Consider the following 22,368-nt stretch of genomic DNA (forward strand, 5'->3'; position numbering starts at 1 on the left):
CTTTTTATATCTCGAATGCTAAATCAAACCCTGATCATCACTATAATGACATAGTGTGGAGAAGCTTCAGCCAACACCAATGTTGGACAAAGAGGAAGTCAACAGGATGGGCAGGATAGGACAGGACGGGAAGTCACTATCTGGGAATTGTCCTCCTCTCCGGAATGCAGTTGGGGTCCTTGAGGGATTGGGGGTGAAAGGGGTGCTACTCCATGCCCACAGCTCTTCCTGCCATTCATCCGAGTTTGGCAATCAATCAATCAATCAATCGTATTTATTGAGCGCTTACTGTGTGCAGAGCACTGTACTAAGCGCTTAATAATGACGGCATTTATTAAGCGCTTACTATGTGCTAAGCAGTGTTCTAATCGCTGGGGGAGGTTACAAGGTGATCAGGTTGTCCCACGGTGGGGGGGGGGCTCATAGTCTTCATCCCCATTTTACAGATGAGGTAACTGAGGCCCAGAGAAGTGAAGTGACTTGCCCACAGTCACACAGCTCCGGGATCTGACTCCAAAGCCCGGGCTCTTTCCACTGGCAACCATTTGCTCCTGGTGCCCAAGAACTCCAGGACATTTTGGAAACTTCCACTCGAAGCTGCATCACTCCCGTCACTTCTGCGTCCTACCTGGCTTTTATAAACCCCCATATATTTTTTTTTCTGTTTCCTCCAATCGGTGGCATTTTGGGAGGGTCCCCTGAGGTGGGGTTTGAGAGACCCCAACTGCTCCCATCTCGACTCTCCGGCTCGGCCTGCGGATCCATCACCCACCGGGATTTCCACGGCTTGAGGGGGGCTCTGGAGCTGTTCGGTGCGGGGGCGGAAAGCAGGCGTGGGATCTGAACCGCTCCCGGGCAGAGGCCGCAGTGAACTTTGCTGTGCATCTTCAGTATTTGGCTTTTCTATCATTCATCTGGACGCTTGGAGGCCTCCTCGGTAATCTGATCAGAGCCCGGCTGTCTGCCAGGCTCATCCACTTCCGGGACCACGTCCTCCACGGATTGGATTTTTCCAGCTCGGCCTTTCTGGCAGAGATGGGAAGCAGCTAGGAGCTCTAATGATAATAATAATAATAATAATAATGGCATTTATTAAGCGCTTACTATGTGCAAAGCACTGTTCTAAGCGCTGGGGAGGTTACAAGGCGATCAGGTTGTCCCACGGGGGGCTCAAAGTCTTCACCCCCATTTTACAGATGAGGTAACTGAGGCCCAGAGAAGTGAAGTGACTTGCCCAAAGTCACACAGCTGATAATTGGCGGAGCTGGGATTTGAACCCACGACCTCTGACTCCAAAGCCCGGGGCTCACAGTCTTCATTCCCATTTTACAGATGAGGTAACTGAGGCCCAGAGAAGTGAAGTGACTTGCCCAGTCATACAGCTGACAGTTGGCGGAGCCGGGATTTGAACCCATGACCTCTGACTCCAAAGCCCGGGCTTTTTCCACTAAGCCACGCTGCTTCTCTGTAATAATAGTAATAATGATATTTGTTAAGCACTTAGTATTTACTTAGTATTTAAGGTTTACTAAGCACTTAGCACGTAGGGAAGCAGCGTGGCTCGGTGGAAAGAGCACGGGCTTTGGAGTCAGAGGTCATGGGTTCGAATCCCGGCTCTACCACATGTCTGCTGTGTGACCTTGGGCAAGTCACTTCCCTTCTCTGGGCCTCAGTTCCCTCATCTGTAAAATGGGGGTGAAGACTGTAAGCCCCATGTGGGACAATTGGATTACCTTGTATCTACCCCAGCGCTTAGAACAGTGCTTGGCACATAGTAAGCGCTTAACAAATACCAACATTATTATTATTAGTAGTAGTAGTAGTAGTAGTATGTGCCAGGCACTGTTCTAATCTCTGGGGTGGATACAAGCAAATAGGGGGTAGACACGGTCCCTGTCTCAAGTAGGGCTCACGGTTTCAATCCCCATTTTACAGACGAGGTCACTGAGGCACAGGGAAGCTAAGTGACTCGTCCAAGTCCACGCAGCGGACAAGTGGCGGAGTGGGGATTAGAACCCATGACCTCCTCGCTCCCGGGCCTGAGCTCTATTTACTTCGCCATGCTGCTACTCACTGCTCTGAAGAGAGAGGAACAGAGTCCGGCCTTCACCAGTAGCCTGGGAGGAGGGAATCAGATCAATAAATCAATTTGACGCATTTAGCGAGCGCTTCCTGGGTACTAATCCCGGCTCCGCCACTTGTCTGCTGTGTGACCATGGGCAAGTCGCTTCACTTCTCTGTGCTTCAGTTACCCCATCTGTAAAATGGGGATTAAGACTGAGAGCCCTATGTGGGACAGGGACTGTGTCCAATCCTAGAATGAATCCCCCGCCTTACCTCCTTCCCCTCCCCCGGCACCTGGATATATGTATATATGTTTGTACGTATTTATTACTCTATTTTGTGTGTACATATTTATTCTATTTATTTTGTTAATATGTTTTGTTTTGTTGTCTGTCTCCCCCTTCTAGACTGTGAGCCCACTGTTGGGTAGGGACCGTCTCTATATGTTGTCAACTTGTACTTCCCAAGCGCTTAGTACAGTGCTCTGCACACAGTAAGCGCTCAATAAATACTATTGAATGAATGAAAGAATTATTTGTCTCTACCCCAGTGCTTAGTACAGTACTTGGCATATAATAAGCGCTGAACAAATACCGCAATTATTATTATTAGATTCTTAGACTCCCAGGCCGTTGCTCTTTCCACTGGGCCACGCTGCTTCGTGTATGTGTGTGTGTTTGTGTACCCATTGTGTTTGTGTACCCATCCCCATCCTTTCTCCCTCCAGCCCCCTCCTAGCTGTTTACTTTTGAAAATTCTTTTCCCACCCTTTTCGGTTCAAGTCCTCGGCCCAGTCTGAGCTCCTGAAACTGTGGTCCCTTTGGCCTTGGCTCCGGGAAACCCCGGGGAACAGATTGGAAAGAAGATCTTTATTTGCATTTTATCTTGGCAGAGATTCATTTAAAAACCTCTCCCGCCTCCATCCCCTTTTCTCCTTCCCTCCTGGTCAGGGGCATCTCTCTCTCCCCCGGGTCCCCTCCCCAATCCCCAACACATAGGGGCCCCGGCCAGCTTTTGGGGGGGAGCCTCGCCTGGTGTGGAGCTGAGGGTCCCGGCTTGGAGACGACTCTTGGCTGTTCCGGGCTGCTACCCACTGGTGCCCTCAATCCCTCCCGCTGCACCGCATCACCCGGGTCCAGAAACTGGATTTGGGAGTCCAGACAGGTGAAGCCAACCCCCACGCCGGGTTCTTTCCCCATCTCCTCTGTGCCCCCGTCCGGGCCCAAGGGTGACATCGAGGCAGGGGGCTGAGGGATAAGAAGGCTTCCATTTTCTGCTTCTACTTGACTGTGACTCAGTCTCTCCGGTGTCCTTTCTTTACTACCACTCCCCCTCTGTCTCTCCTCTCTCCTCCTTGTATTTCTCATTTTCCCTGTCTCTCCTTCCCCCTCCGTCTCTGTTTGGTCTCTCTCCCTCTCTGCCCTCCCTCTGATAGCTTCTGTTTCTGCCTCAGATTTGGACCTTCATCCTCTCTTTCTCTCCATTTGAAAAGACCACCCAAACCCCTCCGTGTCTCTCCAAGGTTCGAACGGGGACGGCTTCGTTTCCAGCCCTTCGAAGGAGGAATTTGCAACCACAGGTGGGGAATTTCAGTGACTCCACTCGACTCTCAGGCCAAAATGACCAGGTGTTCTCTCCTCACAAGAATCAACCGTAAGGCCGCACTTGTAGTAGACTTTAATCCTCCTGAGATTCTACCTGAGTGGGGTTGGGATCCTTACCAACTCATCCTTGTGATCTCCTACTGCTCTAATTCATCCTTTCATTCATTCATTCAATCGTATTTATGGAGCGCTTACGGTGTGCAGAGCACTGTACTAAGCGCTTGGGAAGTCCAAGTTGGCAACATATAGAGACGGTCCCTACCCAACAGTGGGCTCACAGTCTAGAAGATCCTTATCTCCTGCTGCTTGCTATTCTTTACCAGATTTGGGAACAATCGGGGAAGGTGTTTTTATTTTCTGGTGCCTGGACTTTCATGTTGCCAATTTGTACTTCCCAAGCGCTTAGTACAGTGCTCTGCACATAGTAAGCACTCAATAAATACGATTGATGATGGACTCTGGCTCCCTGTCGGCAGAGAATGTATCAGTGTATTGCTGTATTGTATTCTCCCAAGCCCTTAGTACAGTGCTCTGCACACAGTAAGCGCTCAGTAAATATCATCGATTGAGTGATTGATGGCCTCTATCTCACCCTTTTCCCATCTCTCTCTCTGTAGACTGCTTACCATAATTTCTCAAACATAATAGGCACCAAAACCTCAGACAGGTTTTGACTGGTAAGGAATCAAATATGCTTTATCAATCAGAAGTATTTACTGAGCACTTACTGTGTGCGGAGCACCGTACTAAGTGTCTGGGGAAATTCGACAGAGTTGATAGATCGTGGCTCAGGGGAAAGAACCTGGGCTTGGGAGTCAGAGGTCGTGGGTTCAAATCCCAGCTCCGCCAATTGTCAGTTGTGTGATTTTGGGCAAAGTCACTTCACTTCTCTGTGCCTCAGTTCCCTCATCTGGAAAATGGGGATTAAGACTGTGAGCCCCACGTGGGACAACCAGATCACCTTATATCCTCCCCAGTGCTTAGAATAGTGCTTTGCACATTGTAAGCGCTTAACAAATGTCATCATTATTATTATTATTATAGATGCGATTCCTGTCCATGAGGAAGTTTCGGTCTACAGGGAGAGCAGACATTAAAATAATTTACAAATAGGGGAAATAGTATAGTATAAGCATATTTACACATCCCTGCTGTGGTGCCGGGATGACCATTTGTCTGCTGTGTGACCTTGGGCAAGTCACTTAACTTTTCTGTGCCTCAGTTCCTCATCTGTAAAATGGGGATTAAGATCGTGAGCCTCATGTGTGACAACCTGATTACCTTGTGTCTACCCCAGCACTTAATATAGGGCTAGGCTCATAGTAAGCTTTTAATAAATACCGTAATTATTATTATGTACAACTTAACTTCTCTATGCCTCAGTTACTTCATCTGTACAATGGGGATTCATTCATTCAATCGTATTTATTGAGCGCTTACTGTGTGCAGAACACTGTACTAAGCGCTTGGAAAGTCCAAGTTGGCAACATATAGAGACGGTCCCTACCCAACAGCGGGCTCACAGTCTAGAAGAGGGAGACAGACAACAAAACAAAATATATTAACTAAATAAGATAAATAGAATAGTAAATATGTACAAGTAAAATAAATAGAGTAATAAATCTGTACAAACATCTATACAGGTGCTGTGGGGAGGGGAAGGAGGTAGGGTGGGGGGATGGGGAGGGGGAGAGGAAGGAGGGGGCTCAGTGTGGGAAGGCCTCCTGGAGGAGGTGAGCTCTCAGTAGGGCTTTGAAAGGAGGAAGAGAGCTAGCTTGGCGGATGGGCAGAGGGATTGGGGGCATTCCGGGCCAGGGGGAGGAGGTGGGCCGAAGGTCGATGGAGGGACAGGTGAGAACGAGGCACAGTGAGGAGATTAGGGGCAGAGGAGCGGAGGGTGAGGGCTGGGCTGGAGAAGGACAGAAGGGAGGTGAGGTAGGAGGGAGTGAGGTGATGGACAGCCTTGAAGCCGAGAGTGAGGAGTTTTTGCCAGATGCGTAGAATGACTGGTAGCCACTGGAGATTTTTGAAGAGGGGAGTAACATGCCCAGAGCGTTTCTGCACAGAGATGATCCGGGCAGCAGCGTGAAGTATAGATTGAAGTGGGGAGAGACCGGAGGATGGGAGATACTGTGAGCCCCAGGTGGGATGGGGACTGTGTCCAACCCAATTACCTTGTATCTACTCCAGTTCTTAGTACAAGTGCCTAGCACATAGTAAGTGCTTCACAAATACCCCATTTATTATTATTATGATCGAAGTGCTTAAAGGTTACACAGCCACGTTTGCAGTTGATGCAGAGGGGAGAGCGGACAGGGGAAATGAAGGGTTCCGTCTGGGAAGGCTTCTGGAAGGAGATGTGATTGTTGCAGGGTTTTGATGATGATGATGATGATGGTATTTGTTAAGCACTTACTATGTGCCAAGCACTGTTCTAAGCACTGTGGGGAGATACAAGGTGATCAGGTTGCCCCACTTGGGGCTCACAGTCTTAATCCCCATTTTACAGATGAGGGAACCGAGGCACACAGTCACACAGCTGACAAGTGGCAGAGCTGGGATTAGAACCCACGACCTCTGACTCCCATTCATTCATTCATTCATTCATTCAATCGTATTTATTGAGCGCTCACTGTGTGCAGAGCACCGTACTAAGCACTTGGGAAGTACAAGTTATATAGAGACGGCAACATATAGAGACGGTCCCTACCCAACAGTGGGCTCACAGTCTAGAAGGGGGAGACAGACAACAAAACAAAACACTCCCAAGCCTGGGCTCTTTCCACTGAGCCACGCTGCTTCCCACGTTTTGAAGGTGGGAGCGCTCTGTGACTGGGATGGGATCTCTGGGCCGTAACTAAGGGGGAGATCAGAGTTTGGGGAGGGGCTAAGGCTGCAGCCCCCAGTAGGGGAAGAGGAGGAGGCAGCGGGCCACAACTCGGTTTTTCTTGTTTGGCCCCAAGGACCCCTTACTGTGTGCTTATTGGGTCTGGACCACTGTACTAAGCACTTGGGAGAGTACAACAGAACAATATAACAGACACGTTTCTGCCCACAGAGAGCTAACAGTCTAGAGGGGGAGACAGATCTGAATATAAGTAAATAAAATTACAGATCCAGACATACAAGTGCTGTGGGGCTGGGAAGGGGGATGAATAAGGGGAGCAAGTCGGGAAGACCCAGAAGGGAGTGGGAGAAGAGGAAAGGAGGGCTTAGTCAGGGAGGGCCTCTTGGAGGAGATGGGCCTTCAGTGAGGTTTTGAAGGGGGGGATCAATCACATGGCACGGCTCCCCCGTCCTGCTTGGACCCCAGAAGGCTGGATGACACGTGTGTTGTGTGTAGCACGCATTCACACGTCTGGCTGAAGAAATGCCCATCTAGATATTTGCCCCTTCTCTCTGACCATCAGCGTCTCCCTCGGCATCTAAGACAGCGGTGGCCCTGGGGGGACCCCTCCCTTGCCAATCCCATCCCTGCTGCCGCAGACACGGGAAATGATCCCGACCGATAGGTAAACGTCCTGGGCAGCAGGGGTGAAGCAAGGGGGCCCGGGCTCAACTGGGGGCGTCACTCCGGCCCGCCACAGTTGGGGATCCTGAGGGTCTCCAGGGTGACCCTGGTTTTTCTCTGACCAGGGGTGCAGACCAGACGTGGCAGCGGCGGGGACATGCGCAGGGCTCTGGGCTGGGCCGGGGGACGGCTGCAGCGGCCGGGGGCCCCTGTCTCGGCGAGGATGTGCCACGGCGGGGGTGGCGGTGACCAAGTGGACAGGAGGGTCCCACTGGCGGGCAGAGTGGCCTTGATCACGGGCTCCACGGACGGGTGAGTGAGCAGAGTCACGGGCTGTGGGAGGGGGTGGCAGGGGGCATAGGGAACCCCCGCCCTGGGTGGAGGAGGATGCCAACTCCACTCTCGGGGCCCGGGGACCTGAGGGCTGAGGCCACTGTGTGAACTTCCCGGTTGCCGGTCCAGAATCGGGTTGGCAGTGGCCCGACGGCTGGGCCAGGACGGGGCGCACGTGGTACTGAGCAGCCGCCAGCAGGAGAACGTGGCCCGGGCCGTAGCAGCGCTGCAGGCCGAGGGGCTCAGCGTGTCGGGCACCGTGTGCCACGTCGGGAAGGCCGAGGACCGGGAGCGCCTGGTGGCCAAGGTGAAGTCCCGGAGGGGGAGGGCGGAGCCGGTGCCGGGGATGTGGCGGGGATTCGGCCTGGGGGTGCTTCCATTTCCAGCAATCTCACCTGCCAGACGTTTTGTCTGTGCCCACAGGAATACAGAGGCTCAGTCAGCAGCATCTATTACAGTGCCCAGGGCCCAGTAAGAGCTCAATAAATCCCACTAATTCATTCATTCAATCGTATTTATTGAGCGCTTACTGTGTGCAATCAATCAATCAATCAATCGTATTTATTGAGCACGAACTGTGTGCAGAGCACTGTACTAAGCTCTTAGGAAGTACAAGTTGGGAAGTACACTTATGGAGCGATTGATGAGAGCAACTCCCAGGAAGCCTGTCCACCCATGCCTGACCGAGCCTCTCCATATCTCCCTGTCTCCCCGGCAGGCTCTGGAGCATTCTGGGGGCGTTGACTTCCTGGTGTGTGTGGCTGGTGTGAACCCCCTTGTCGGGAGCACTTGGGAAGCCAGCGAGCAGATCTGGGACAAGGTGAGGCCCCGGGGTAGCCGTTTCTTTATCACGCCATACCCCCAGACCCCGAGATGGTGCCAACTCCCCACTGGGCACGGACGGAGCGCAGACTTACCTCCTTATCACCTTACCCCCCTTCCCCTCCCCACAGCACCTGTATATATGTATATATGTTTGTACATATTTATTACTCTATTTATTTATTTATTTTACTTGTACATATTTATTCTATTTATTTTACTTGGTTTATAAGTTTTGTTCTGTTGTCTGTCTCCACCTCCTAGACTGTGAGCCAGCTGTTGGGTAGGGACCATCTCTATATGTTGCCAACTTGTACTTACCAAGCGCTTAGTACAGTGTTCTGCACACAGTAAGCGCTCAATAAATATGATGGAATGAATGAATGGATGGATGGATGGATGGATGAATGAATGAATGAATGACTGCCCCTGCCTCCCGCCTTGTTCTGTTTCAGATCCTGGATGTGAACGTGAAGTCTCCCGCCCTGCTGCTGGGCCTGCTGGTGCCACACATGGAGAAGAGGGGGTACCGGCTGAGGGGGTGGAGCGAATTGTGGGGCAGGGGGTGCGGGATAGTCTCAGGGAGTGAGGTCCAGTTGGGATGGGAACCTCCTTAGAGGGATGGCTGCTGTTTTCCCGGACCTGTGTCCAACTCCATTTCCACCACACCGGTCGCTTCTACAGTCCCCGGGGACCTGACCAGCCTCGCAGGGGAGAGGGAGGGTCTGAGGCCGGGGTGGGGCTCCTGGGACGGACAACCGGATGGCAAGCGGTACCCTCCAGGGCTGGCATGGGGGCCGGCTGGTGCTGCGGAAGGGCAGAGCAGTAACCGTAATCTTCGTGCTCCTCTCCTGGAGAGACAGGGTTTCTAAGCTGCCCCTGTGACTCTGACGGCCCTCTGGTACTAAGAGGGCCCAGCCTTTTGGGCCCAACCCCTACCCTCGTTCTGGCTTTCCGGCCTGGACACTGCCAAGGGTCCCAGGAGTCCTCAGTCATCAACACGGGGAGACGCTTTCTGACTCCTCCGGGGAGGTTTGGCAGCCGGAGTTTTCTCTCCCTCGTCATTCCCCCAGCTGGGTCAGTCACTGGGCACCGTGGACTGCCCTCGGATAGAATAATAATAATGATGGCATTTGTTAAGTGCTTACTATGTGCAAAGCACTGTTCTAAGCGCTGGGGGGGATACAAGGTGATCAGGTTGTCCCACGTGGGGCTCACAGTCTTAATTCACATTTTACAGATGAGGTAACTGAAGGCCCAGAGAAGTGAAGGGACTGGCCCAAAGTCACACAGCTGACAAGCGGCGGAGCTGGGATTTGAACCCGTGACCTCTGACTCCCAAGCCTGCGCTCTTTCCACTGAGCCACGCTGCTTCTCTATGTCACCGGGCTGGGGGTGGTGGGGTGGCGGTGACTAGCAGAGACCTATAGGATGCCCAGAAGTAGGGTTAACTCACTGCCCTTCTCCAGGCCCCCCAACCGTCCCCTCTCACCGCTCAGGAGCAGCGCTGTGGTCCTAGTCTCGTCACTTGCAGCCTACATTCCGATCCCGGTAAGGGACCCCCCGCAACCCTCCATGTCCCCCCGTGAGCAGGGGCAGGGAAAGGACCAGGGCCCCTTCTCCTCTTGGCGCTGTGGGGGCGGTGGCTGAACGCGGCCCGGGGGACGACCCCGAGCTCCATATCCTCTCACCTGCGGAGACCTTCACCCTCGCAGCCGACAGCTCTTTCCGGTACCGTCCCCCGGCCCCACTGAGGCCGGCCGGGACCACCCCCTCGCCTCCGCTCCCCACCCCCGGCCCGGGTCGACGGGAGAGGCTACGGCAGAGATCCGGGCCGGGTCCTCGGTCCCTCCGGGCTGGAAGCCCAGGCACTTGGGCAGAGTCCCCGGAGGCCCCTTCCTCCCCACCCCCAACCTCATGACTTCGATCCCCAGCTCCTGGGCCCCTACAATATCAGCAAGACCGCCATCTTGGGCCTGACCAAGACCCTGGCCCTGGAATTGGAGCCCAAGGGCATCCGCGTGAATTGCCTGGCACCGGGAATCATCAAGACCAACTTCAGCCAAGTGGTGAGGATCGGTCCTCCCCGCCCCAGCCCCACCCACCACCATGACCCCAGTGCGGGTGAGACCTTCGCCACCCTTCTCCGTGCCAGTCCGGCACTAGGAACCAAGGTGCCGTTGGCTTCAGAGCCCCCACCCCCGGCCCCCAAATTTATCAGGGAGAAGCAGCATGGTCTGGTGGAAAGAGTGTGGCACTGGGTGTCAAGCACTGTTCTAAACACTGGGGTAGACACATGAAAATCAGGTCAGACAGAGTCCCTGTAACCACATGGGGCTCACAGTTAAGTGAGAGCTCTCACTTAGCTCTCTTCCTCCCTTCAAAGCCCTACTTCCCAAGCGCTTGGTACAGTGCTCTGCACACAGTAAGCGCTCAACAAATACGATTGAATGAATGAATGAATACTGAGAGCTCACATCCTCCAGGAGGCCTTCCCAGACTGAGCCCCCTTTTTCCTCTCCTCCTCCTCATCCCCCCTGCCCTACCTCCTTCCCCTCCCCATGGCACCTGTATATATGTTTGTACAGATTTAGTACTCTATTTGTTTTACTTGTACATATTTCCTATTCTATTTATTTTGTCAGTGATGTGCATCTAGCTTTATTTCTATTCGTTGTGATGACTTGACACCCGTCCACATGTTTTGTTTTGTCGTCTGTCTCCCCCGTCTAGACTGTGAGCCCGTTGTTGGGCTGTGAGCCCGTCTCTCTCTGTTGCCAACTTGTACTTCCCAAGCGCTTAGTCCAGTGTTCTGCACACAGTAAGCGCTCAAGAAATACGACTGAATGAATGAATGAACGAGAGGGAGAACAGACAATGAATCCCCACTTTACAGTTGAGGAACCTGAGGCTCAGAGAAGTTTAAGTGATATTCTTGAGTTCTCACAGAAAACAAGTGCAGAGCCGGGATTAGAACCCAGGCCCCCCGTCTCCCAGGCCCATGCCCTTTCCACTAGGCCGTATTGCTTCCCCTAGACCTAAATTCTAGAAGCAGCGTGGCTTTGGAGTCAGAGGTCATGGGTTCAAATCCCAGCTCCTATACTTGTCAGCTGTGTGACTTTGGCCAAGTCACTTAACTTCTCTGAGCCTCAGTTCCCTCATCTGTAAAATGGGGATGAAGACTGTGAGCCCCCCGTGGGACAGCCTGATCACCTTGTAACATCCCCAGTGCTTAGAACAGTGCTTTGCACATAGTAAGCGCTTAATAAATGCCATTAAAAAAAAAACTCTGCCACTTGCCTGCTAGGTGATGGGCAAGTCACTTCACTTCTCTGTGTCTCAGTTTCATCATCCTTAAAATGAGATTCAGCACCCACGAGACAGGGATTGCATCCGATCTGACGGTCTTGTATCTGCCCCAGCACTTAGCACTAGGAAAGGTTTAACAAATACCTCAGTTTTTATTATTTAGGGAGAATCAGTTTTCCCTAAAGGAGTCCTAGGACTCCTGATCCATCAGAGGAGGGTGGAATAGGAAAGTCAAGCCGTGCAGCATGACGTATCCCGCTCCTCGGCCCTCGCAATGACCCCAGGACCTTCTGACCCTTGATCCTCTGCCTCTGTCATTTGTTCAGCTCTGGAAAAATGAGAAGATGTTCAACCAAATTCAAAACATTTACCAATTTTCGAGGTAAGTGAGATAATGGGGCCCTGAATAGGGCGGTGGGGCAGAAGGCTCAGAACTGCGCTGGGGAGGGAGGGAGAACTCGCCCCATCCCACCACCCAGACCCCCAATATCTGCCCTAGCCTGGGGCTCCACGGATGTGGCTTAGGGGACAGAGCATCAGTGGAGCCCCAAGTCTCCCTCCCTCCCTCCCTCAACTCCATTTTGCGGAACCTGCCGGCCTCCTTCCCCGGCAGCCTCGGGGGCCAAAGCCAGAACTGGGGGGCTGGGCTGGGGTCCTCTCTCAGGCCGACACCCGCCTCCCTCCCTCTGCCCCAGAACCGGGAAGCCAGAAGACTGTGCGGGCGTCGTGTCCTTCCTTTGCTCTCCGGACGCCAGCTACATCACCGGAGAGACCATCGTGGTGGCCGGGTCCTCCCAGAGGCTCTGATGGGGCCTAACTGGGAGTCTGAGAGCGGGGCGGGGGGTTGGGGGGGGGTCCCTAGCTGCCTGGCAGAGGCCCGGGGCTCTGGGACTCACCCTCTTGGGTCTGCGGACACCCCACGCTGTCTCTCATCCCGTCTCCAACATGGGCCCGGGAGCGGCAGGGACCGTAATCCCGCGGGACTGGGATCCAGAGCGGGCAGGGAGGGGTGGAGGATTGATGGGGCCGGAGAGAAAGGTGGTGGAGGGTGAGGCTGTGGTGGAGTGGTTCACCTCTGGAGCTGGTTTCGTTCTTCTCTGAAATAAAATGCGGAAACACCCAGAAGCGTGGGCACCCTGCCTTGGGCTACCCCTCTGGCTGTCCCCAAAAGTTCCCCTCCTGCTCTGCCAGTCCTCTCCGTGGGCAGACTGCCATTCCCCTGCACTCATCCCTTCTCCTCGGTAAACCCAGAATAGCCACTGGTGCTGAAAGAATTCCAGACTCTGTCCTTTGCCCACCTCCGTCTCTGCACAAACAAGACATTTTGTTGCAAAATAAAGGACAGACAGAAAGGTTCTCTGCAGGCATTCACAGAACTTGGTTGTTGAGCGTGTCATCCTCTAATCAATGGTATATCATCATCAATTGTATTTATTGAGCGCTTACTATGTGCAGAGCACTGTACTAAGCGCTTGGGAAGTACAAATTGGCAACATATACAGTCCCTACCCAACAGTGAGCTCACAGTATATATATATTTTTTAAGGTATTTGTTAAGCGCTTACTATGTGCCAGAAACTGTACTAGGCTCTGGGGTAGATACAAGCTAATTAGGTCAGACTCGGTCCATGACCTACATGGTGCTCACAGTCTTAATCCCTATTTTACAGATAAGGGAACTGAGGCACAGAGACGTGAAGTGACTGCAGTGGGGGGGGGGGGGGGCCCACACGTCTGCTGTGTGATCTTGGGCAAGTCACTTAACTTCTCTGTGCCTCAGTTACCTCATCTGTAAAATGGGGATTAAGACTGTGAGCCCCACGTGGGACAACCTGATCACCCTGTATCCTCCCCAGCGCTTAGAACAGTGCTTTGCACATAGTAAGCGCTTAAGAAATGCCAATTATTATTATTATTATTATTTGGGCTAAACTTGAGCAAGGGCTTGTTGCCCCAACCGTTGATAATCTTGGAGTAAGGTGCTCAGAGCAAACAGATTTGGTTGTTCTTGGAACTCATACATGGTGTCACCTGCCATGCGTTTTGCCTTGGGGAAGCTTGTGAAATCGAAACACACAACAGACCCATGCTTGGTTTGTCCTTTGTCAGTCAGTTGTGTTTGTTGTTGGCACTTCCTTGCTGTTTTTCACTGCGGACTTGAAAAATACCCCCGCTAGATTGCAAGCTCCTCAGTGCGGTGCTTCCCCCTCAGGGGGTACTCAATAATCCTGAGAGGCAGTGTGGTCTGCTGGATAGAGCCCGGGCCTGGGAGTCGCCGGCCCTGGGTTCGAATCCCAGCTCGGCCCCTTGTCTGCTGTGTGACTTTGGGCAAGTCACTCAGCTTCTCTGGGCCTCAGTTCCCTCATCTGCAAAATGGAGATTCAGTACCTGTTCTCCCTCCTAATTAGACAGGGAGTCCCTCGCGGGATCTGATTATCTTGTATCTGTGGCTCAGTGGGAAAGAGCCTGGGCTTTGGAGTCAGAGGTCATGGGTTCAAATCCCGGCTCCGCCACTTGTCAGCTGTGTGACTTTGGGCAAGTCACTTCACTTCTCTGCGCCTCAGTTCCCTCATCTGTAAAATGGGGATTAAGACTGTGAGCCCCCCCGTGGGACAACGTGATCACCTTGTAACCTCCCCAGCGCTTAGAACAGTGCTTTGCACATAGTAAGCGCTTAATAAATGCTATCATTATTATTATTATTACCCCAGTGCTTTGTACAGTGCTGCTACTACTAATACTAATAATGATGATGATGGCATTTATTAAGCGCTTACTATTTGCAAAGCACTGTTCTAATAGTAATACTACTTAAAGGCTGGGATCATGCCTACTAATCTATCAGACTCTCCTAAGTGTTTAGTACAGTGCCCTGCACATCATATCAATCAATCAATCAAATTTATTGAGTGCTTACTATGTGCAGAGCACTGTACTGAGCGCTTGGGAAGTACAAATTGGCAACATATAGAGACAGTCCCTACCCAACACTGGGCTCACGGTCTAAAAGGGGGAGACAGAGAACAAAACCAAACATACTAACAAAATAAAATAAATAGAATAGATATGTACAAGTAAAATTAATAAAAAAATAAATAGAGTAACAAATATGTACAAACATATATACATATATACAGGTGCTGTGGGGAAGGGAAGGAGGTAAGATCATATGTGCTCAGTAAGTGCTACTGATTGATTTTGGTGGGGGGGGGCCCACTTGGGGTGACAATAGCAGCAACAATCCAGCAGCCCGGGGATGGGGGGACCAGCCGCTACCCCCATCTCCCTCCAAATGCAGTTTCTGACAGAAAATGAAGGTTGACAATGAGCAGGTTGTCCCTTCCCTCTCCCCCTCCCCGCTTATACCCCATCCCCCAAATTGGCCCAATCTCAATTGGTCCCCGAGGGGTTTGAGCCAGACTAGAACAGCCCTGGGCTCCCGGAAGCACAGTTCCAGTTCTCTGTGATCCCTCCCTGATGAGCTCCAGCTTGGCAGCAATTACATTTCTCATCTTTACTTGGGAAGAAATTTCCTCAGGGATCCGCCGACAATTCGCCCCCCCGGGCCCTCATGGGCAGCGATCCGAAGGGGCTCCGAGTGGTCGGAAGATCCAAGGGAAAGATGTCACCCTCCTTGAGGAAAAAGACTCTTATATGAAGCCCACGAAGACGAATAAGGGGGTAGAAAGAATTCTCCCCCATCTCCTGAACGGGGGCTGTGAATTTGGTTCAAGATCCGTGCAAGATCTCCTTCCCCTCCCGCCTCAGAGCCCAGCATTCCCACCAATATATCTGACCCGATTATTTTGTATCTACCCCAGCGCTTAGTCCAGGGCTTGGCACCTAGCAAGTGCTTAACGCATTCCACAATTATTCATTCATTCATTCAATCGCATTTACTGAGCGCTTACTGTGTGCGGAGCACTGTACTAAGCACTTGGGGGAGTGCAATACAACATTAAACAGATTCCCTGCCCACGGCGAGTTATTATTACTACTGTTAAAAGGCTCTCGACCTTAAGTAGAATTAAGTAGAACACAGGCCTGCTGTGCGATCTTGGGCAGGTCACTTCACTTCCCTGTGCCTCAGTTGCCTCATCTGTAAAATAGGGACTGTGAGTCCTATGTGGGACAGGGACTGTGTCCAACCCAATTACCTTGTATGTACTCCAGTGCTTAGTACAGTGCCTGGCACACAGTAATGGCCCTTGACAAATACCACATTTCTTCTTCTTCTTAATATTATTATAATTCTTAGCCAGGGTGCCTGCTAGGGAAGGGTAGGAGGATTACCCATCCAGCCATGGATGCCAGGGAGGGGTGAGGTGAGAGGCTCAGGGCTGGAGCCTGTGAGCCCACTGTTGGGTAGGGACTGTCTCTATATGTTGCCAACTTGGACTTCCCAAGCACTTAGTACAGTGCTCCGCACACAGTAAGCGCTCAATAAGTACGATTAATGATGATGATGATGATGATGACTTGATCGCTTTTCCCTCTCCCGCCGTAATGCTACAATCCACCCAGTTTGGTCTGTCTGGAGTGGGGACTGAGGGGCAACAGGGACACCAGCGCAGGGCTGTGAATGTTGGCCAGATCCACCCAGCTACAATGCCCTGGAAAATCCCAGTACTCTAAGTCCGGCTTGGCCTTGACCACCTGCGGTTGTTTGCAAAAACAGATCGGATTTCCATGAATCAGCTTATTCAAAGTCTGTTTTACCCTCCTCCCTTAGAGAATGATTAATGGGGATTCCCCTGCCTGTCCTCTTCCACCCAAACTCTCCCCCTCACCAGGATACCCAAAGCCCCAGGCCAATTCCCATTTATCGCTCTAATCCATTAACTGTCACAGCGACAAACAAATCCAGCCCCAATCCTAAATTAGCCACCCAGATAAACAAATGTAAGGCACAGTAAATACCCACCCACTCAACTCCAGCAAACAAAAGGGAGGAAGAGGTGGCAGCGATAGGGTTCAACCTGAACAAATGCCAAGGGCATTGGGTCCCAGGGCAAGAAGAGAAGAGGTCATCTAGACCATTCCCCTGCCTCCAGGCCAGATAGTGAGAGAGATTGGGAGGGTGGGGAATGGAAGAATTTATTCCAGGATTTTTAAACTTTCGAGTGGACAAGTTCTTTCTCAAGTCTTGCCCCAAAATCCCCTGAGGAAGTTTAGGCCAGTTCCTTCTCGATTATCTTTTATTGTTAATGATATTTGCTAAGCGCTTACTACGCGCCAGGCACTGTACTAAGTTCTGGAGTTAATCAGGTTGGACACAATCCCTGTCCCATCTGGTCCTCACAGTCTTCACCCCCCTTGTACAGATGCGGTAACTGAGGCACAGAGAAGCTAAGTGACTTGCGTAAGGTCACATAATGGCTCAGTGGAAAGAGCATGGGCTTGAGAGTCAGAAGTCATGGGTTCAAATCCCAGCTCCGCTGCTTGTCAGCTGTGTGACGTTGGGCAAGTCACTTAACTTCTCTGTGCCTCAGTTACCTCATCTGTAAAATGGGGATTGAGATTGTGAGCCCCACATGGGCCAACCTGATCACTTTGTATCCTCCCCAGCGCTTAGAACAGTGCTTTGCACATTCATCAATCAATCAATCGTATTTATTGAGCGCTTACTGTGTGCAGAGCACTGTATTAAGTGCTTGGGAAGTACAGGTTGGCAACGTAAGTTGCCATAACTTGTACTATGTACAAGTTGCACATAGTAAGTGCTTAACAAATACCAAAATTATTATTATTATTGTAACAGACAAGTGACAGAGCAGGTATTAGATCCTTCTGACTCTCAAGCCCGTGCTCTATTCACTAGGCCATGCTGCTTCTCTTCCCTCCAATCAGTCGATCGATCAAACAATCAGTCAATCAATCAATCCAGCAGGGAAGGGGAGGAGGGGCTTTCCGGGCAGAACAGGGAGAGGGGAGAGTGACGGGCGTCTCTGGGCCGGGCATCTAGGTGGCCACCACACCCCCCCATCAATCAATCAATCAATCGTATTTATTGAGCGCTTACTGTGTGCAGAGCACTGTACTAAGCGCTTGGGAAGTACAAGTTGGCAACATATAGAGATGGTCCCTACCCAACAGCGGGCTCCTGACTGGACCCAGCCCTAAGGATGATGGGTAAAATTCAGGCCACCGAGACCCAGATTTCCCAGAAGCCTTCAGGAGACAACACCACCGGTCCCGAGAGGTAGCCGGCCTCGGGTCAGCCGAATCCAAGAGCTGTGAAAATGAAGCCGGTGGCCTCTGCCACGCCCCCATTTCCCTCCACTATCATCATCATCATCATCAATCGTATTTATTGAGCGCTTACTGTGTGCAGAACACTGTACTAAACGCTTGGGAAGTACAAGTTGGCAACATATAGAGACAGTCCCTGCCCAACAGTGGGTTCACAGTCTAGAAGGGGGAGACAGAGAACAAAACCAAACATACTAACAAAATAAAATAAATAGAATAGATATGTACAAGTAAAATAAATAAATAAATAGAGTAATAAATATGTACAAACACATATATACAGGTGCTGTGGGGAAGAGAAGGAGGTAAGATGGGGGGATGGAGAGGGGGACGAGGGGGAGAGGAAGGAAGGGGCTGAGTGTGGGAAGGCCTCCTGGAGGAGGTGAGCTCTCAGTAGGGCCTTGAAGGGAGGAAGAGAGCTAGCTTGGCAGATGGGCAGAGGGACTGGGGGCATTCCAGGCCCGGGGGATGATGTGGGCCGGGGGTCGATGGCGGGACAGGCAAGAATGAGGAGAGGGGCTGGTGGCCAACTATTGACCTTGCCCGGGCACCGGGGCACCTCAGGAGTGGACTGACAGTCAGGAAGCAGCTCTTCGCACAGTCCCCTACAGCCCTGGCCATCCTCAATTACCAGCTGGTGGTAAGGTCACCCCCAGTTTTTTGGGGTGAGGGGTGGTCAGAGAGAATAGCCTCCCTCCCTGTAATGTATTTATTTATATTAATGTCCGTCTCCCCCCTCTAGACTGTAAGCTCGTTGTGGACAAGAGTCTATTTTATTGGTTATTGTTCTGTCCTTTCTCAAGAGCAGAGTGGCTCAGTAGGAAAGAGCACGGGCTTTGGAGTCAGAGGTCATGGGTTCAAATCCCAGCTCTGCCAATTGTCAGCTGTGTGACCTTGGGTAAGTCACTTCACTTCTCTGGGCCTCAGTTCCCTCATCTGTAAAATGGGGATTAAGACTGTGAGCCCCACGAGGGACAGCCTGATCACCTTGTAACCACCCCAGTGCTTAGAACAGTGCTTTGCATGTAGTAAGCGCTTAATAAATGCCATTATTATTATTATTATTATTATTATTATTATTATTGTTATTAGAGTTTTGGACCGTGCTCTGCACACAGTAAGCGCTCAATTCATTCAATCGTATTTATTCATTCATTCATTCAATCGCATTTATTGAGTGCTTACTGTGTGCAGAGCACGGGACTAAGCGCTTGGGTAGTACAAGTTGGCAACATAGAGAGATGGTCCCTACCCAACAACGGGCTCACAGTCTAGAAGGGGGTGATGGACAACAAAACAAAACAAAACAAAACATGTGGACAGGTGTCGAGTCATCAGAATAAATAGAAGGAAAGCTAGATGCACATCAGTAAGAAAATAAATAGAATAGTAAATCTGTACAAGTAAAATAAATAGAGTAATAAAACTGTACAAAGATATGTACAGGTGCTGTGGGGAGGGGAAGGAGGTAGGGCCGGGGGGGTGGGGAGGAGGAGAGGAAAAAGGGGGCTCAGTCTGGGAAGGCCTCCTGGAGGAGGTGAGCTCTCAGTAGGGCTCAATAACTACGATTGACCGACTGACCTCCTCCGCCTTGAAGGAGAGTGGACCCTCACCCCTACCATGAGCAGATTTTATCCCTGTGGGCTCTTGATTCAGCTGGGCCCTTGGGCGTTGGGTGACTGCAGGCCTTGGGGCCTAGTTGAAGGAGCCGGGGCCTGGGAGTTGGAAGGACCTGAGTTCTAATCCTGCCTCTATCACTTGCCTGCTGGGTGACTTAGGGCAAGTCACTTCACTTCTCTTGGCCTCAGTTCCCCCGTCTGTAAAAATGAGACAGTTAAATATCCTCTAGACTGTAAGCTTGTTGTGGGCAATTTTGTTGCATTGTTCTCTACCGAGCACTTAGTACAATGCTCTGAACACAGTAAGTGCTCAACAAATCAATCAATCGATTGTATTTTTGGGGCGCTGGGTGCAGAGCACTATACTAAGTACTTGGGAGAGTACAATAACAGAGTTGGTAGACACATTCCCTGCCCACAGCGAGCTTACATTAAAAACCGGTAAATGTCCAGTAACTACAATAAATGTCCACTAAATACTATTAATTGTTCTCCCTCCCCTTTAGACTGTGAGCCTCATGTGGGACAGGGACTCTGATCTAATTGTTCTGATTGACTTCATCAATCCCAGCGCTTACTACAGTGCTTGGCTTATAGTCAGCACTTAACAAATACCAAAGTTATTAGAGAAGACCAGCTGAGAAGCAACATAGTCTAGTGGATGAAGCCCAGGCCTGGAATTTAGAAGGACGTGGGTTCTTATCCCAGCTCTGTCACCTGTCTGCTATGTGACCTTGGGGAAGTCCCTTCACTTCCCTGGGCCTCAGTTCCCTTAACTGTAAAATGGGGATTAAGACTGTGAGAGGGACAGGGACTGTGCCCAACCCGATTTTCTTCTATCCACCGCAGTGGTCATTACAGTGCCCGGCGCACAATAATCAATCAATCAATCATATTGATTGAGTGCTTACTGTGTGCAGAGCACTGTACTAAGCGCTTGGGAACTACAAGTCGGCAACATATAGAGACAGTCCCTACCCAACAGTGAGCTCACAGACTAAAAGGGGGAGATAAGTGCTTAACAAATACCACAAGTACCATCAGACTCATCCACAGCTCTGAGGCCGTTGTGGGAAGGAATGAGGTGATCCAGGTTTCCTTATCACCATGGTGACCAGGAAGTAAAGGGAAGGCCACTTGGAATGGTGGGAGGATTTTCCCGGACCCAGGACCTATTAAGTGGCTTTTAAGCTTTTTCCTGATGCCTGACAGGAAAGAATATCAGCAGCCCCCCAGCAAGGGGGAGGGATGAATAGACCCCCAGATAAGATCAGAGCAGGTCTAGAAACCCATCATCCTTCCCCAGCACCTGGGGGACTGAGTCTCCTGGGTCTGGGGCACAGGGAAAGGTCTGTTCAAGGGGAGGGGGTGGAACAGTGCTCAGCGCTTAGATCAGTGCTTTGCACATAGTAAGCGCTTAATAAATACCATCATTATTATTACAAGGGCATACAAAGCTCTATCCAGCCAGCTTTCCCCCTCCAGAGAGATCTGAGAAGCTGGGATGCTGGTTGTCGGGGTTGTCCACTGTGGTTACCTTGGCAACTAGACCATATTTTTCCCATCCTGGGGCCGGTGAAAGTGGGGAGACAGGGAATGGCTAGCAAAGAGGCAGGTGGGCAGCGGGTCGCCCCCACGACCACTCCTTCTCCTTAGAGATTCGTACACCCTACGTCTTCAGGGACTCCCAGAGAAGGATGCCGCACAATGGGACACATTGAGGGGGACGGAGGGGAGTGACCCCTTTTTCCGGAAGGGCTCCTATGGGGGTGGCAGCGGAGCGAGAGCCGGAGTTGGGGAAGGGAACGGGCCGGGCCCACCTGGGACCAACATTCATTCATCTTACCTCCCATCTTACCCCCCATCTTACCTTCTTCCCTTCCCCACAGCACCTGTATATATGTATATATGTTTGTACAGATTTATTACTCTATTTATTTATTTATTTATTTTATTTGTACATATCTATTCTATTTATTTTATTTTGTTAGTATGTTTGGTCGTGTTCTCTGTCTCCCCCTTTTAGACTGTGAGCCCACTGTTGGGTAGGGACTGTCTCTATATGTTGCCAACTTGTACTTTCCAAGCGCTTAGTACAGTGCTCTGCACAAAGTAAGCGCTCCATAAATACGATTGATTCATTCATTCATTCATTCAATCGTATTTATTGAGCGCTTACTGTATTTATTGAGTGCAGAGCACTACACTCGAGGGCCAGGACCCAACTGGGGTCAGCAGATAGTAGCCCTTGGGCCTGGCTGGGGCTGGGGCGGAAGGGGAGCCCGGGACAGAGAAGCAACATGGCTTAGTTGGAAGAGCACATGTCTGGGAGTCAGAGATCGGGGATTCAGATCCTGGCTCCTCCACTCGTCTGCTGTGTGACTTTGGGCATCCAAAGCTTTGGGTTAAGCTCTGGGGAGGTTACAAGTGGATCAGCTTATCCCATGGGGGGCTCACAGTTTTAATCCCCATTTTACAGACGAGGTAACTGAGGCACAGAGAAGTTAAGTGACCTGCCCAAAGTCACATAGCTGACAGTTGGTGGAGCCGGGATTTGAACCCATGACCTCTGGCTCCAAAGCCTGTGCTCTTTCCACTAAGCCATGCTGCTTCTCTCGATGAGCCCGTTGTTGGGTAGGGACTGTCTCTATATGTTGCCAACTTGTACTTCTCAAGCGCTTAGTACAGTGCTCTGCACACAGTAAGCGCTCAATAAATACGATTGATTGAATGAATGGATGGATGGATGGATGGATGGACAGATGGATGGATGGATGAGCCCGTTGTTGGGTAGAGACCGTCTCTAACTGTTGCCAGCTTGTACGTCCCAAGTGCTTAGTACAGTGCTCTACAC

The 22,368-nt window shown here is 51.2% G+C and overlaps 1 protein-coding gene across 5 annotated transcripts; it reads left to right on the plus strand.

The window, feature by feature from the left end:
- The first annotated feature begins 3,022 nt into the window (after nt 1-3,022).
- On the plus strand, nt 3,023-12,450 carry LOC119920968 (dehydrogenase/reductase SDR family member 4-like). Of its 5 annotated transcripts, none has more exons than XM_038741240.1 (10): nt 3,023-3,228; nt 3,587-3,717; nt 7,305-7,491; nt 7,642-7,819; nt 8,231-8,332; nt 8,790-8,860; nt 9,804-9,885; nt 10,269-10,403; nt 11,970-12,025; nt 12,339-12,450. In XM_038741240.1, exons 2-10 carry the CDS (start codon nt 3,684-3,686, stop codon nt 12,448-12,450), a joined length of 957 nt encoding a protein of 318 aa, XP_038597168.1. In that variant the 5' UTR covers nt 3,023-3,228; nt 3,587-3,683. The 5 variants fall into 5 exon arrangements, with proteins under 5 accessions (XP_038597168.1, XP_038597170.1, XP_038597172.1 ...); XM_038741242.1 differs by having other exon boundaries at nt 9,834-9,885; XM_038741244.1 differs by having other exon boundaries at nt 3,587-3,643.
- Nucleotides 12,451-22,368: the final 9,918 nt, after the last annotated feature.

Source organism: Tachyglossus aculeatus (genome assembly GCF_015852505.1).
Source record: "Tachyglossus aculeatus isolate mTacAcu1 chromosome 12 unlocalized genomic scaffold, mTacAcu1.pri SUPER_6_unloc_1, whole genome shotgun sequence".
NCBI classification, from domain to species: domain Eukaryota; kingdom Metazoa; phylum Chordata; class Mammalia; order Monotremata; family Tachyglossidae; genus Tachyglossus; species Tachyglossus aculeatus.